This window comes from Bubalus bubalis, chromosome 4, assembly GCF_019923935.1.
Source record: "Bubalus bubalis isolate 160015118507 breed Murrah chromosome 4, NDDB_SH_1, whole genome shotgun sequence".
Lineage (NCBI taxonomy): Eukaryota > Metazoa > Chordata > Mammalia > Artiodactyla > Bovidae > Bubalus > Bubalus bubalis.
The window spans coordinates 1,520,753-1,538,239 of record NC_059160.1 but is presented as its reverse complement, the minus strand read 5'-3'; the positions used below and the strand labels follow the sequence as shown (position 1 = coordinate 1,538,239).

The following is a 17,487-nucleotide window of genomic DNA, read 5'->3' as shown; positions in this document are numbered from 1 at the left end:
CCCCCTGGCCCTCTGCCCTGGTCAGGAGTGCCCCTGAGGTCCTGCAGGCATGCGAGTTCCCATCTTGTCCACGTGAGCTTTTGATAAGGATGGATGAAGTTCAGAGTCATCCCCAGTTCCCAGAAGAGCTGCTTGAGTTAATACTGTTTGTTGATTACATGTTTCATGCACTAACTGGGCAGAAATCCTGGCGAAGTCATAGAAAACATGGCTTTTTCTTTCTGGTTTATGATGTCCTTGTAATCTTACACATGGTGTTTCATCGCCTGGTGATTTATTTTTTCATAAAAGACAAAGGTAAGCCTGATCCTTCTTTACTGTTCTGTGAAAAGTCAGATCATACATTCAAGACAGAAGTTAAGTCAGCGTGAGCACAGCAGAAGTCGTCAGGGTGCTGACCTTCTTCTTAACGCAGCACGGCTCTGGTTCCAATGCAGAATGCCGGGCCCCTGGCATCTGCTCTGCCCGCCCCGGCCTGACCCTCGTGCCCGGCATCTAGTCACCCCAAACCTCTCCCTGTGGCCGTGTCTTCCTGCTCTGCCCTCTCGCTGTGGCCGGGTGTGACCCCCGTCCCCTGCCCGGCCCCGCCACCCACGTGGCAGCCCTGATGGCGTCTGGGTGCCGCAGTGGGCGTGAAATACATTTGGCACAGACATTTGTTAAAGATCACTCCTGAGAAATGAAATAGAAGGATTTGTGTCTCAGTCTAGAGCACTTTAACCGTCAGCTCGCGTTGAGCAGACGCCCTGGGGCACCACGGCTGCCATTGCCATCCCTGCGGTCCTGTCCCCGGGTCGTCTTGCCCCCCGTCATCCCCTGAACCAGAGCATGAGCTCAGGCTCACCTGGACCCGTGTGGGATCACACCTCCCGAGCCCCCCTGTTCTGTCCAGTCCTGTTCCGGGGCCATGCCCAGACACGTCCGTCCCCCCACCCTCCGCCTGCAGGCGTGACAGGTGTGATGCACAGGCAGCCTTGCAGGAGCCTCTTTCCCCTCCGTGAGCCTCAGCTTCCTCAGCTGTGGGAGGGGAGCACGCCCCCGTTCCACTTCACAGGTCCTGGGATGTGGGGAAAGGGAGATAATGGAGGAGAAGGCCACCCCCAGGTATGGAGCCTGGGGTCTCTTCCTCATGCTTGGACCTCACCTTGGACCTAGACACCCTGCCGTGGTCACAAAACAAGCGGGCAGAGGTGGAGCCTGCCCACCAGGGGCGGGGATGGGGATGGGGGAAGCTTCACTCTGTGAGTACACGGCTCCAGCAGCAGGAATAGAGGATGCCAGCGTGCAGGTGAGCCCCCTGGAAGGGGCACAGTTAGCCAGAAGAGCCTGTCGCCTGGGGCAAGAGAAGCCTGCCCAACACACCAAGGCTGTGATGTTCCCTTCATCCTTCCTTCTCAAAAGTCTGCTGTTTAGACAGAAAACCTGACCTCCCAGGTGGGAACAGGCCCCCCCGGGAGCTGCCTTTGGGGTCCAATGAAGATTTGGGGTCTCTGCACATCGCCCCAACCTTCCAGGCCAGCCTGGGGCAGGCAGGGCCTCCCACAGCCCCAAGAATTGAGAGAATCAAACTTGCTCATCCCAAGCCCGCTGACACATTCCCAGGTGGGATCAGCCGCTGCCTGTTTAAAAAGGAATCTTAAAAGCATCACATCTAAAATATAAACAGAAGGCTGTAAAAGAACGCCAGCTCTCTGTGGAAGGGAATGCTTTCTGGAGACTTAAAGGCAGATTAGCTCTGGAAATAGGCTCTGCAGTAAGTGTGAGGCTTCTGGGAACCATCTGCTTGTTGGCATCAAACAGATACAAGAGGCTGTGACCTCTGTGACCCAGGAGCAAAGAGCCTGGAGGAAATGGCAGCCTGGGATGAAATGCAGGCAAGCACCCAAAAGTTTGCAGGACTAAGTAGCGGCTGAACACAAAGGGACCCAAGACATCAGACTGGACTGAGATGTGTACAGAAGCTGCAGACGACAGAGGTGTCGCTGCAGAGGATCAACACAGGAGCGTGGACTGATCTTAAACCAAGCGACGCTTCATAGGAGATGCAGGAAATTAAGCCAAAGAGACTGTATGAGGACAGAGGATGGAAATCCAACCTGTGGAAGTGGATGCCCATGGGGGAAGACACATGGCGAGAAGAAGGCCAGCTGAAGGTGAGAAGAGAGGGTTGTCAAGAAGCTTTGCAGAGCCAGGGGAGCCCCCAGTTAAGGCAGAGCAAAAGCCTCCGGAACTCGGCCATCCACGGCAGTATCGGGACTTGGCAGAATGAAGGGAAACTCTCTAATCTCCCAGGTTGGATTGGAGAAAAAACAAAAGCAGCAGGAAAAGCCCACGGACCTCCCTCCAAAGGCGCAGAGAAGCTGCCTGTGAACTGTGAGGCCCAGAGCCACAGAGAAAAGCAGCGCCATCTCCAGGGTTTTGTCGAAAAATAGTTTTGTCTCTGTTGTCGTTGTTCAGTCGCTGAGTCACGGCCGACTCTCTGCAACCCCATGGCCTGCAGCTCGCCAGGTCTCCCTGCCCTTCACTGTCTCCCAGAGTTTCCTCAAACTCACGTCCATGGAGTCGGGGATGCCCTCCCACCATCTCGTCCTCTGTGGCCCCCTTTACTTGTGAGTTCAGTTCTATCTCTGATTGTGGTTGTGGACAAAGGAAGTGAAAAGGACAGTTTTAAGTTTGCAAGAATATAGAAAGTGTGCCACTCACATACCTTTCCTGAAAGAGTCAATGAAAGATGCCCTGGAGCCATCAAAGAAATATGAATGAGTGGCTGATGACTGTAAAGGTCATAGGTCGTAGGTAAGAAGGTCACTGGTGACTGGATGCCACTTAACTACACAGAGCTTAGATGTAAATTATTCCTATGATGGGGGTTACACAGCTGAACACAAACTTGACAACACTATTATTTAATGTACTCCATATATGGTGAAGAATATTTTTGTGTAATAATAAACTGATTTGTAACTTCTGATTAATTTAACAACCCTGCAGGGGGGCAGCTGCAGAGGAAAAGTCACTGAGTGTCTCTCTGTGGGAAGAAGGAACATCCATCACTAAGGAAATGGCTTAATCATTAAAAGTGCACTTGATTAACATAAAGGCCACCCCTAGTAGAAACAAGAACATGATTTCTTCTAAACCAGCATGGAAGGAAAAGCAAGTAAGCCTGTGTGTAAGGAAAAGAACCTTGAACGGAGCAGAAAGAGAGACTGGAACATGCTGCTCAGGACAGATCCACAGCATCAGCGGCGACAATAAGTGTGAACGGGTTAGTCTCTGCTGCTAAAAGGCAGAGACTAACCAGGGTGTTTTTAAAGAGTCAAACATGTGTTGCGTTCCAAGGGCACTCCTACAAGCAAAAGTTTAAAAGCAAATAATAAAGATACGAGGCAAATGACGTGGAAGAGAAATCAGTAGGTGAAAGTGTGCTAGTCACTCAGTCGTGTCTGACTCTTGTGACTTCATGGGCTGTAGCCCGCCAGGCTCCTCTGTCCATGGAATTCTCCAAGCAAGAATACTGGAGTGGGTAGCCATTCTCTTCTCCAGGAATCTTCCCCATCCACACATTGAACCTTGGTCTCCTGCATTGCCGGCAGGGTCTTTACTGTCTGAGCCATCTGGTAAGTCCAGGTAAAATGATTAAAGTGGAACAATATGGTGCCATATATTGATATATATGTGCACAGGATTATTGACACAAAACGATTCACTACAGTTCAAACTACTGAAGTGTCACAGAAACCTTTATGTACTGATTAACATAAGTTTATAGAAAGCAAAACCATGAGAAACGCTGGGCTGGATGAAGCACAAGCTGGAATCAAGATTGCCGGGAGAAATGTCAATAACCTCAGATTTGCACATGACACCACCCTTATGGCAAAAAGTGAAGAACTAAAGAGCCTCTTGATGAAAGTGAAAGAGGAGAGTGAAAAAGTTGGCTTAAAGCTCAACATTCAGAAAACAAAGATCATGGCATCTGGTCCCATCACTTCATGGGAAATAGATGGAGAAACAGTGAACACAGTGGCTGACTTTATTTTGGGGGGCTCCAAAATCACTGCAGATGGTGACTGCAGCCATGAAATTAAAAGATACTAGCTCCTTGGAAGAAAAGTTATGACCAACCTAGAGTGCATATTAAAAAGCAGAGACATTTCTTTGCCAACAAAGGTCCGTCTAGTCAAGGCTATGGTTTTTGCAGTAGTTATGTATGGATGTGAGAGTTGGACTATAAAGAAAGCTGAGTGCCGAATAATTGATGCTTTTGAACTCTGGTGTTGGAGAAGACTCTTGAGAGTCCCTTGGACTGCAAGGAAATCCAACCAGTCCATCCTAAAGGAGATCAGTCCTGGGTGTTCTTTGGAAGGACTAATGTTGAAGCTGAAGCTCCAATACTTTGGCCACCTGAGGCAAAGAGCTGACTCATTTGAAAAGACCCTGATGCTGGGAATGATTGAAGGCTGGAGGAGAAGGGGATGACAGAGGATGAGATGGTTGGATGGCATCACTGACTCGATGGACATGAGTTTGAACAAGCTCCAGAGTTGGTGATGGACAGGGAGGCCTGGCATGCTACGGTTCATGGGGTCACAGAGAATCGGACACGACTGAGTGACTGAACTGAACTGAAAAGGAGGAATGTGCCAGCCTTTTCCAATCATGATACCATATATTTGAAACCATACCCCTCAAAATAATCATAACCCGAGCAACCAGGGCCTTCCTATAATTTGTTGGTCAAGGATGAAATAAAACACGAAGCCCCGCCCATGAGTTTTGTGCATGTGAGATCAATCTTCCCACTCAATTCCCTGGCAGAGCAGCCTGATCTGCTTAACTCAGAGTGCATGGCCTTGCTCTCTGCGTTTCCATTTCTGCATCTATAAAAATGGGCAAAACACTATTCCCTGATTCCTAGGGCTGCTCTGAAAGTGTGAAAGTGTTAGTCACTCAGTTGTGTCCAATTCTTTGGGGACTCCTGATTCGACTATAGCCCACCAGGCTCCTCTGTCCATGGGATTCTCCAGGCAAGAATACTGGAGTGGGTGGCCATGTCCTCCTGCAAGGAATCTTCCTGACCCAGGGATTGCACCAGGGTCACCTGCACTGGCAGGCAGATTCTTTACCATCTGAGCCACCAGGGAAGCCCCACCAGGGCTGCTGTAAGGGTTGAGACAGTTAGAACATGAACAGCATTTTGTGGGGCCGGCACTTACTGGACGATAGAGTGTACACGTCTGAGCTATTGTTAAGTCTCATTTCGGGTGTGATGAGGACAGCGCAGTGCACCTGTGGACACAGGGAAAGGTGGACTCGTGAATACACCGTGGCTCAAAGAACTTTATTTTTAACTCAGAACAAAAATGAAGAACCCAAGCTATAGAAAAAGCCACCTTCAAAACGAGAGGAGAAAACCTGTGAAGATGAAAAAGAAATATTAATGATTTTTTTTAAAGACAGGGAATTGATCGTTGCATCTCTGGCAAAACTATACAAATGCATTTTACTTCCGTCATGTGTAGGTTTTTTAAAAGTTAGAGCGTAAACCTGAAAGGGAGAAAGAAAAATCAGCCTGTAATGGGGCCTCAAGTTAATGAGGAGCGTGTGCAGAGCTGGGCCCCTGATCACGACACATGGAAGTCTGATTAAATATATCATATTCTGGGGGCAGGGGGAATTATAACCAAAGGAGTAGGCAATGTTAATGTTTGCCAGTAAAAGTTCCAGATGTTTTAACTGGCATGTTCTTGGAAGCGTTCTGCACACAGGTGTCTCGTCCCCAAATTGGAAAATGCAGTAAATGACCCTGTTCATTTTAGGGGCTGGTGAAACCCTGATGCCAGAAAGGTCCCCCCAGTGAAAGTTCGCAGAGAGTCCTTTTGTTCGGTAGAGAGGTTTGAGTCTGTGCTGTGGGCTGTGTGCCCTGCCAAGCACTGAGCTCCTTTAGCCAATGCCCGGGGCCCTCTGGGAGTTAGCACTGTTTTCAGGGTGCACATGCTTCTCGGGGGATCCCTCCCTGGTGTGAGTGGTGATTGGGTGATTTTATGTTGGCACTGACATACAATGACAGCCTGCTGATTTCTGCAGGCCTTCAAAAGAACCCAGGACAGTCCCCCACACAGTAGATTTATATGAGATGAAATACACTTTAATATTTCAGAATCAGGTAGGACAAGATCTGTCAGGAGATCAAATATAACACGTGTTCTAATTCAGAAGATGCGGAAAAAGACAGCAGTCAAACCCTGTATTTATTCCTCAGAAAAAATATCACAGGAGCGATGTTTGCAGCCCTCCAGGCCAACCTGGAGGAGGAGGTGGGCCTCCCGGAGCCCGGTGTCCCCCTGGAGCCACAGGGCTGCCGGCGCACTACACGTGGGCCCCGCCCTGCCCTCCTGGGCCGAGGGCCGGCGGCTGTCGTGAGGCTGGCCTACAGCCCCCAGGACTGATTACTTTTTGGAAGTTCTGGCAAAGGCACTCACAAAACTATTTGATATGAGAAAATGCAATCACTATTACCTACAGAACGTAAACAGGTACTTCCTAAACTCTGGAGGATCACCTGAATGCCTTGAAAACGAATTAAAGAATTTGTTAAATTGGACCAATGAGGGACATAGAAGTTTCTCTACTTGTGTTCAACTGTAAACTGTCATAGACAGGAGCAAGCTCTGGTCTAGATCAGAGGTCAGCTGACTACCACCTGCTGGTCAAATCTGGCCCCCTACCTGTTTTTGTAAATAAAGTTTTATTGGCACACAGCCTGGCTTATTCACCTATATATCATCTAGGGATGTGTTCGCACTGCAATGGCAAAGCTGAGTCTTTGCAGAGAGACCTTACAACCTGCAAAGTTGAAAATGTACACTAACTGGCCCCTGGTAGCATGAGTTTGCCAGCCCCAGACTAGACTAACAAAGGCTCATCAGTCCTGAGGCCTGGGGCACAGAGTCAGCAGTCGCTTAAACATGGGTCATTTAGGAGGTGAAAACAGGAGGTGACGTGTGTAGGCAGCTTTAAGGAAAAACATGCCCACTGGCTCGTGGAGGAGAGACTGGAAAAAAGCCTTTGTGTTCTTACCTCCAGGCAACTATGTGTAGAAAGCATAACGGTTTCATTACAGTTAATACAGAAATGAAAGTGAAAGAGAGGAGAGCTGCATTACTGGCAGGAGCAAACATAAAATAGCTGGGAATAACTCCAGGAAGAAAAAGCACCTATAAAGATCATGACAAAGCCTCCCCATGGGAAATTTACAAAGACTTGCAGAGATGAATAGAAGGTGTCACACACTTTGATAAGGTAGGGATTGTCTAAATATTATGACGTTGTCCTTTCAAACTTGATGTTTGGATTTAATACAATTTCAATTAAATCTCCGATGAGACTTTTTTGGAACATTACAGAGTGATTTCAGGCCTCCTGTCGGGTGGGACTCAGCCACAGTGTGGAATGGGGCTCTGGGACATGCCCCAGTGTCCACCTCCCGCTGGGGAGGGACATGGGGGTAAAGAAGCTTTGTGAGCGGATCAGCGCTGGGCAGTGTGGCTGCAACCTGGTTCTGCCACTCACCCACCTCGTGAGTCCATAGCGGACCCTGCTTCATGAAGTTCCCAGGATCCAGTTACCACACACGAAGATGTTCACTCTTCCGATGCTCTTTCTGATCCGAGGACCAGACCACGTGGCTGACACGAATCCAGATGTTGGTACCACGGACAGGGGAGCGAGGGGGAAGGGGCGGCCCATGACATGGATGCTGAGAACACCCGCTTTATATTTCGGGGAGATTCAAGTGGGATCCTTACCTCACCCCTCATCCCAAATTAAATTTCCTATGGATTACAGACTAAGACACCGGAAACCATGAAGTGGCTGGAGACGAGTCCAGGTGGGCATTTGAGTTCAGGAGGAAGGACGCTGAAGGTCCAGCAGCCTGAACACGATCAGTGACCAGCGTGAGGGCAGACGTCCCCCGGCGCTGTTCTGAGCACATGCCCAGGGCCCCCGTCCAGGCCGATGGTCACCATGGGCTGTCGTCACCCCGTTTTACAGCTGAGGCCTCTACAGGTCACCTGGTGACCAGGAGGCCGGCACTGGGCCATCCTCAGGGGCAGCCCCAATACCCCAAGCTTCTGAAAGTCAAGCTCCCCTCCACAAGAACCGAGGCCCATGGAAGGTGGGCGTGGGGGCCTGCCCAATGGGGACTGGTTCCCAGGCCAGGAGCGGGCAGCAGGCAGACGGGGAAGATCGCAGCTCAGGGCAGAAACTTCCTAAAGCGTGAAATGTGGATGGGACGTGTGATGAGGGGTTCTCCACGAGGGGTCACAGTGCAGACAGCACGGCTCCTGGGGCTCCCAGGCCGGGTCCCATCTCCTTTCTCTGGGGTCACAGTGCAGACGGTGCAGCTCCCGGGGCTCCCAGGCTGGATCCCATCTCCTTTAGCTTCACTCTGAAGCCTCACAAAGGCTGCTGGGAGGCGTGTGAATTTGCCAGTCTTTCTGGAAAGTGCTGGGAATGCGTCATCAAGAGAGTCAGAGATGCCCATGTCAGCGCCTTTGGACAGCGGGCTGGCAGTGGCTCAGAAAGTTCGATACATCTACCCCGTGACGCAGAACCCCTCTCCTGGGGGCTCCCCGGGATGGGATGGGGGTGGGGGTCACTGCTGACGGGTGTACTCTGCGGAATGTTGGCAAGTGTTGCAAGTTGACCATGGCAATGGCTTCCCGGCTCTGAACGGACCAAACCGCAGACTTGAGCCCGTCAAAGGGCACCTCGGCTGCGCGCTGGCCCTCAGTGCAGCTCCTTGTAGCAGATGGCCGTGGAAGGATATTTGAGCCAGAAAGTGTTTGGCCGGATCCTCGGCCTGCTCCCCAGGCTTCTCTGACTGACAGCCGCCTGGTGGGGCCACCGCACCCTCTGCTGACATGTGTCCCCCTGAGGACGCGGCCTGGGTCCAGCAGTGATTCCCCACCCACTGAAAGCGGACGCAGCAGGCAGAGCGGGGTCGGGGTTCCCCCCTGAGCTCCCCGGGCACGCGGGGCCCCGCACGCTGTGGATGGCCAGGCGTCAGGGAAACTGCCTGACGCCCCTCGGAGGACCCCCCACCATGCCCTGTCATCTCCAGAATTGCTGGGACTTAGGGACGGTGGGGTGGCTGCGAGCGATGGTTGGCCAAATCAGCCGGGCTCTCATTGCTGGCATTGGCGGAGCCGGCGGGGAGCGGGGGCAGAAGGGACTTCAGAGTCTGCCGGTGCCCAGGGACAGAGCAGACGGACCAGAGGCCAGTGCGGTCAGACCCCCTTCGGAAAAGCCGAGCCGGCCCTTCCGGGGGCAGCTGAGTGGGTGGGGAGGTCAAGGACTGCCCAGTGCGGAGCTGGAGGGGGCTAGGGTGGGGATCTGCCCACCGCCTCAGCCTGGGGGCCCCGTCCAGGGGGTGCATCCCTGCAAGAGCTGGGCAGTAGCTGAGCAGGATGTTGCTGGGGTCCCGGCCTCCCCCAGGCGGAGTGGAGGTCTCTCTCTGCCGCCTCCCTCTGCCTGAGGCCAGGCACTCACCCACCGCCTGCTGGGGAGATGGGCCTGCAGGACCAATGCGGGGATAGAGGTCTGCGGTGGCCCCAGGAGCCCCTGGTGTGTTACAAGCGCTGTCTCTCGTGTCTTCTCCGTCTTGTTGTTCCACTGGGACGCGCATGCCAGCACTCAGCCCCTCATGGCGTCCACACACACACACACACACACTCACGTCGCTTGTCCCGTGAGGGCCGGTTCCACTGTGACCGGTGCAGCATCCTCACCCTGGTGAGCGGGTGCTGAATCAGCTCCTGTCCTCAACGCGCAGGGTCTGCTTTGCCGGGGGAAGGCCACTGAGACCCAGACGAGCTGACTGTCCAGTTTATTCGCATTCCCGCCTCGGGCTGGGTGCCGGCCGCCCTCCCATCCTTTGCCAGTTCTTGACCAGCCCGGCCAGAGGTGGGGCCTGCCTCCCCCGGCCTTGGAAGGCCAGTGGCTCGGGGTGATTGAGGCCACGCAGCGGCTTTGTTAGCCAGAGACCCCAGGAGGGGAGACCCCCGGCCGGTGCTGAGCCCAGGAGGGCAGGCGTGGTCACCTGAGTCCTCGCCAGGGGCCAAAGTGTGAGGGTAGCCGGAGAGGGGGCCCTGAAATCAGACTCAGCTTCTCCCCGTCTGCTGGGGCCCCAGACCCAGGCCCGGGGGTGCCCTGGGGACGTGATGTGCAGAGTGGCCGTCAGCGTCCCCTGCCACGGGGCGGGTGGCCACCCCACACCGCTTCGTAGGCACGAGGGCAGTGTGCTGAGGCTGCGGGGCAGGGACAGAGCTGCCCGCCCAGGCGTCCCCTGCCCCCGCCCGGCCGCCCCCCCCCCCCGGCCTCTCTCGTCGGGGGCACCGTGGAGGCCTGGCCCTTCAGAACCGGCTCGGCGAGGTCCCACAAGACCACCACAGGCTGCAGCCTCCAGGACGGAGTCCCAGGCACGGGCCGTGCCTGCTGCATGTCATCGCTGGTGTCCCCGCTGGTCCGGGGCATCCGTGTGACCTTTGGGGGCTGTGGGCTCCAGGGGACGAAGCCCTTCACTCCCTGCCCCCGGGAGCCCTAAATGTCAGGAGGAGGCACGGCTGTCACCTTCCTGGTGTCCAGCAGCCCCTGAGGGAGGCAGAGGCGGGTGCAGGTGGGGTGGGGACAGACAGCTGTGGAGGCAGCTGCAGTGACCAGTAGCTGCGATCGGGGCAGCCAGACTGGTCCCCAAGGGGCAGGCGAGGAGGGGGCCCCGCCGTCTCATGCCAGGCGTCCCCGGGCTGCCGGCTGCCCTGGCCTCTGTCTGCAGCCCCACCATTTGCTGTGTCCCGTCTCCGCCCTGTCTGCCCCAGGTACCAGCCGCAGCTGTGAGTTTTCACCGGGACTTGGGTCTCCAGGCGGCCGCCTCCCTCACGCCTGGGCAGAGGGGGCCGCATCTGGGCATCTGCGCCCCTCTGGGAATGAGCGTGTCCCTCCCTCCTCGGGCGTCTGGGACCTCCCGGGTTCAGGGCTCAGTTAACAGCACTCCTCACGTGTGCGGTTACAAGAAACAGTCCCAGAGCCTCAGTCACACGGCTGGCTGGGTGTGGATGGGACGATGCTCAGCCTTTCCAGAAGCTTCTCCCCAGGCTTTACTTTCTCCACAGTAACAGGCTTCGTGGTCAAGCCCTCTCGCGCAGGCCACCGTCATCTCGTGGCCCCATGGTTTCCGTGTCTCTGCTGTTCATCAAGACCTCTTGCTCAGGGCGTTCAAACCAGAACCTCGAGCTTCCTGAACAGAAGACTCATCCAGACCTGGAAGGCAGTGGGAACTTTCAGAGGAACCAATAACACAGCTCCGTGGACTCCTGGAGCTGGAGAGTGTCCCTGTGTTTTGTTAACAAAGCTTTATAGGCTCCAAACACCGAGAAAAACCAACTCATCACCTCAGAACACATGCTTCCCCGGCTGGTGGGAGAGACTCACCTGGACGGGAATGCGAGCGGGTCCACAGTGCCAGCTCAGACCAACCCCCAGGTGCATAGACCGGAGGGGATCCCAGGCCGGATGCCCCCCTCCAGAGACAGACAGACAGCTGCCCGAGCTCCTGGTGGAATGGAGCCCACCGTCCCACCAAGCCTGGGGTCCCGGTCGCTGACTCCGCTTGTCCCTGAGCAGGTGGAGGCAGGGGCCCTGGGGCTGAGACCCCCAGCTCAGGTCTGCCTCCCTTCTCGTTTGTCACTGCCAGAGCTCAGGCGTGTGGTCCCCAGGTGCGGGGGCAGCCCGGCAGGAGACCCCGGGGGTCCCTGGGGGCCTGGCCTACTGTCTCAAGGGGCCTGTCCCCAGGGAAGAATGCTGGAAACCAGAGAACCCACCTTCCAGCAGAGCAGCCTCCCACTGCCCACAGGGGCCAGCCAGCGCCATGAGGACCAGCGCAGGGCCCTGAGCAGGGACCCCGAGACGGGCCTCGGCCATGAAGTCCCTCGCCTGGAAACGCATCTCTGCAGCCAGACAAGCCCTGTCGGCCCTGCTGCAGCCAGTCCCCGGGCTCCTGACCACCTTCCCAGGCTGCAGACCCGATTCCCCGGCCTCTCTCCCAGTCACTGGGCCTCAGGACCAGCTGGCAGTCCCCACCCGTGGGTGCTGCTGGGTGGGCTGGGCCTTTTGTCCCAGATGGACACCACCTCTGAGGACGTCAGGCCGCCCGTCCATTCCTGATAGTCAGGCCAAGGCCAGGACCGCTGAGCCCAATGTCTGACCACAAAGGCCGCAGACCTGTGAGCCCCCACCTGGCCGGTCTGGCTGCAGCCCCCCTCTCCGGTGGTTCTGGGTCTGCCTCCCTCCCCTACTCAGCCTGAGCCCTGCTGCAGATGGAAGGGGACTCTCTGGGCTCGGGTGGAAGCTGGACGGGCCCCCGTGTACCCCTGTCCTGGCTTCTGTCTCCAGGCTGGGCCCTTGGGGGGACTGGCCGGAGCAGACAGGGGCCTGGTGTCCTTCCTGCCCCACCCACCTGCCCGCCCAAGATCAGGAAAAGCCAGAGGCTGGGGGTGTGGGGGAAAGCGGGGGCCTCCTGAGGATGGGGGAACCTCTGGGACAAGCCCTAGGACGGTGTGTAGACTGAGTCGCTTTAAGCCATGAGGGCGTCCCGAATGGACTCCCAGCCCTGCTTCCCTCCCAGAAAAGAAAACCTGGGTGTCTGCGACACGGCACAGATGTGAACCGCGGGTGGACCAAGCTGGACGGCAGGCCCACAGGGCACGTGCCGGGGCCTCTTGCGGGCCTGCCCGTGATGAAACACGCGTCCTTGTTCAGATCGGGAAGAAACGCAGAGCCCGGCCAGACGAACTGGCACAGACAGGCACATGGCCAGGACCCCGCTGGTCAGCGTGCTCCACTCCTCTGGCCGGCACAAGGATGAGACGAGTCCTCAACCAAACCCTGCCTCTTTTCAGTGGAATTACGGGGCGTGGGAGCCTCTGCTGTCTGAGCTCGCAGACGTGAGAAGTAGCCCCCTAGGTGGGGCTTGGGGGGGACGTTGAGACAGCCCGGGCCCTGCCCGTCTGTCCTGGGGTTGGTGCGTGAGCATGGACATGGCCAGGGATCGCTGACCCCCCAGACAGGCTGCCAGCCTGCGTCGGACGACGCGAGCGTTCATGCCAAGCCCCGGCCTCATCGTAGCTGTAACACAGAGCATGTGAGCTGTTACAGAGTGCAGAGGAAATGCAGTTATGTTATCAAAATATTTACCTTCGGGTACGGAACGTGGGTGGGTTTTTATTTTCTTTTTATGCTCCAGTGTTTTCCCATTTATCCACGAATAAGAATTTATACAACTTTCTATGTAGAAAAAGTGGGTTCAGTGCTTCCTTTCTTGGTTAGCCCCTCGAGCTAGCCCGTGAGTGACCGGGCTGGATGGTCTCGGTCGTGGACGTGACTGGACAGGTCAGGGAGGGGCAGCTGCCCTGGGCTGTGGGCAGCGGAGCAGAGGGTGGGCCTGGACGCTGCCTGCGGGGTCCTGGGCAGGTGAGGGTCACCACGATACGCACAGGGGCCTCTGTCCAACTCAGGAGACCTGGGGAGGGGTGCTCGCTGCGGATTAGGGTCAGGGTCCTGGGGCTGCTAGGCAGCTGGTCAGATGGGGAGAAACATGTAACCAGGACCCTGCAATGGTCTGGAAAGTGACCACCCCCCCAGGACCCTGCGCCGGTCTGACAGTGAGCCCAGCATGTGTCCCACCCTGGCCCTGCTCCCCAACCCCTCCTAGGCTGGGCCTCAGTCGGCAGAGACGGAGGGGCTCCGAGCGTCTCCCCTGCTGCCCACTCTCATGCTCATCCCCCTCTCCAGTGGCACATGGAGCTCCCCTCGGGGCTCCTGTCACTGTGGACACGCACCCACAGCCCTGGGGTCCCACACCAGTCCTGCTCCTGCAGCCCCTGGGAGGCCCCGTCCTGCCAAGTGGGTGGGCCCGGCGCGGACGTGGACACGGGGCGGGAGGCTGCGGAGGTGCCCCGGGGAAGCCTCCTATCCTATGTCCGCTGTCTCACCCGTGATGCTCCTGCTGCAGAGCAGAGGCTGGGGACCCCGTCCCCTCACAGCACTGACCTGGAGTGTTCTGTCATGTCCCTGAGATGCCCCAGTGCTGCCTGGGGGGCTGTGCACCCATCAACCAGCATGTACACCCCAGCTCTGCATCCTGCCGGGGGCTCTGTGGGGGTGAGGCACCCTTGTTTCCAGCGCTCTCCTCTGTGCAATTATGCAGCACCTGCTGTGTACACGGTTAAAGAAACAGGTCGATGCCGCCCAGACCCAAGGACCTGGCCAGCACAGGGCGGAAGACAGGCAGTTCACACCAGCAGCTGAGAGTTCCAGCACGTTCCCTTGTCACGGCCAAGGGTGGGAGGCAGGGCCCCACCTGGAGAAAGAGGGTGTTCCCAGGGACTTCTTGTGACAAGCATAGCTTTCTCCTCCAGTTTGGCTCTGAAAACTAGTTTTTGTCCTCAAGAAGGTCTGCTGGTGTCTTTCCAGCATATTGTCCAGGTGAGGCCAACCTAGCGGGGTCCCTGGGCTCCTGCTGTTCCCGACGGGGACCCTTGGTGTGTGTGGAGGCTGACGGCTCTCCTCTTTCTGCTTCTCAGGTCTCCTGACAAACACAGCCCCAGAGGGGCCCCAGGAGCGGCCCCGGCTCCCTGGAGAGTCCACAGCTCGGCCGCGCTCCTCGGCCCGTCGTGGACGCCACCTACCCGCTGCCATCCGCCCACGCTCCATTTCTCTAGCCCGTCAAGGACAGCCTGCTTCCTCGGCCGCCCGCGCTGAGTCTGTCTGGCCTCCCCCAGGACTCGGGCCGGGAACACACCGCGGGGCCACGTCGCCGGGCACCCCTGGAGCCTGGCCTGGCCGCCCTCCCGGCGTGGACTCGGAGAAGGAGGAGGACAAGGCTGCAGCCCCGCCAGCCCGAGAGCGGAGGACAGCGCCGGGTCCCGGGAGGACTGAGTCTCGGACGCAGACGTGGCCTCTCCTCGAGCCCCAGACTGTCCGAATCGCTTTTATTTTCTTATCCTTTCAGTATATTCAATAGACCAAAGAGCAAAATCTATTTTCAAGTGGACTCGCCCTCACCATCCGAGTCCCTGGGTTTGTGTACCGGGGGGTACACGGGGGCAGAGACGTGCCCGGGCAGCCCCCGCCCCACGAACACTGCGGGCCTTGCCCCTGCCCCGCACGGCTGGAGGACGTGACCGGAGGACATGTGGCCCATGATGTCCCCACGCGGACCCCACGGGCACGCCTGCGGGGGACCACAGCCTGCCGCGCACACCTGCTCCTCTGCACTTAGGTGGACCTTCTCCTACTAAAATCACTTTCTGTTTTAACCAGTTCGACGCGCCTCTCGCCGCCCCATTCAGATAGCGGGACAATCCAGGATCCGCAAGAGCATGTTGGGTCTCCCATGACTGCTGTCTCATCTGACCGCCCTTTAGCTCCAGAAAGCAAATTAAAGAAAGCGAAAGTAACACTTGTTTGAAAGAGATCATTAAATGTATTTTGCAAAGCCGGAAGTTATATATTTAACAGTTTTTATATGTTGTATATTTGTAGAAAATCCTATTTAACAATTCATGTGGCAGCCCCAGCTGTCCCTGAGAGGCAGGCCGGGACAGGGGCCTCCCAAAGGGTCTGGGCTGGGTGTTGGGGACCTGCACCCCCAGACACAGGGGCGCTCAGTGTGCGGAGGGGGCAGGACTCGGGTGCAGCGGGCTGAGGGCCAGGTCCGGGCGGCACAGGCACGCTGGTCAGTGACACAGAAGGGCCAGTGGCCTTTCCCATGGTCTGGGTTGGATCGTCCTGCCTCCCGGGCCTCTGTCCTGGGAGTGTCCCGTCCCTGGATCACGCCTGTTCCAACCAGTTTTGTTTCCTGTTTTCTTACCCCTCTCACGTTCGCAGACCTGGAGGGCAGTTGGCAGCCGACCTCGTCTTCCCAGTCGGATGCCCCCGTGATCCCGATAGTCTTCATGCCAGAAGGCGGAGACGGCGGGGGACGGGCCGAGCCCGTGTCTCCCGCATCCCTCCTGCGAGGTGGGGTCGCCAGGCCCACGGATAAGGAACAGTTACGGTTACCTTCCCCCGGCCACCCTGTGCCAGACCCCTTTATCTTCCTGAGTTTCAGCTGAAGTATACTACCTAAGAGTCCAATTAACAGGAGTGTTATGCTAGGTCTATGCTACTAAAAAAAAAAAAAGTTATAAAAAATCTATATAGAAGTTGTTCCAGCCACCCATAGACTAAAGATAGGAGAGAAACTCCATTTATTTAAGACCCATTCCAACGTCCATGAGTATTTAGTTACCTTCGGTCACCACAGATTCACGGGCACGTGTTGTCCTGGGGTGAAAGAGATGGCTGGGGTTGCGTTTCTCATCACAGAGGAGGCGGCCGCGGGGTGCTGCCCCACCCCAGGCTGGCCCCAGGCTCCTCAGCCCGGGGTCACTCCAGGAGTGGGGAGGGAGGCCTTGGGAGGGTCCCCGGCCCAGCGCACCTCTGCCCTGCCTGCCAGCGTCCCCACCACCTGCCCCCAGCCTGTTTCTTTTGACAGTGGGTGTAGACACCTGAGGGCAGAGACTGGGAGTTTGATATGTTGCAGCATTTTTCCCTTGTTTTACAGTATTCAATTTTGTGTTGATTCAGCTAAATTATGAAAATAAAGAGAAACTCCTTTGATAAGCATGGCTTTTGTTCGCTGGCCGCGGTGTCCTGGGAGGGGCTTTCGCCGGTGTGGCTGGCAGCAACAGAGCTCAGGGCACAGGTGGTGACAGGACCTCCTTCCCGGGAGGCGGGCCCCATGACCATGTGCAGGCGAGAGCCCTCCAGGCGTTTCTGGACCCCACGGAGGCTCCGTGACGCCCAGCCCCGGGCGGGCGAGCAGCGCCTGACCTGTAACTACTGCTTCATCCCCGGCCAAGCCCATGGGAAGGCTGACGGCCACCTGCCTTCACCGGCACCGGGGTCTGTGAGCCAGGCTCTGCTCATGCCCCCAGGCCCAGCTGCAGAACCCTGCTCGGGGCTCCAGAAGGAGACCCTTGTCTAAGGGCCCCCTTTCTAGGGGAATCTGCTTGGATCTCCAAGCAGCAGATATCGGCGTGTTCCGAATCCGGCAGGCTGTGACCATCAGCTTGCAACTGCTCTTGATAAAATTTCAACTCTGGGACCTGCGGCCTGGCAGGCGGGCCGTGGGCATCTCGAGGTCTGTGCTCGATTTGAGGAGGCTTCACTGGCCTTTGGAGCCGCTCCAGGGAGTGAAGGAGACCCCGCCCTCCCGCACAAAGCCGGGCTCATCCCAGGAGGGAGGAAGAAGGACAGAACCCAGGCCTAGCTGCCACCACAGGGCACCCAGGTGTGCCCTACACTGCGGGCGGCCTGGGTGTCCATGACAGATAGGAGCTTCCGGGGACTACACCACAGGAAGCACCTGGGGACTTGGCC

General features: G+C 56.8%; 1 protein-coding gene across 2 annotated transcripts in view; it reads left to right on the top strand.

Annotated features, from left to right (window-relative positions):
* TAFA5 (TAFA chemokine like family member 5) overlaps positions 1-16,728 on the top strand; it is a 177,453-nt gene extending 160,725 nt beyond the window's left edge. For both annotated transcript variants that reach the window (XM_006066302.4, XM_025282670.3), the window contains exon 4: positions 14,646-16,728. In XM_006066302.4, coding sequence (XP_006066364.1) covers positions 14,646-14,654 — 9 coding nt within the window. In that variant the 3' untranslated portion in view covers positions 14,655-16,728. The remainder of the gene's footprint in view (positions 1-14,645) is intronic.
* Positions 16,729-17,487: the final 759 nt, after the last annotated feature.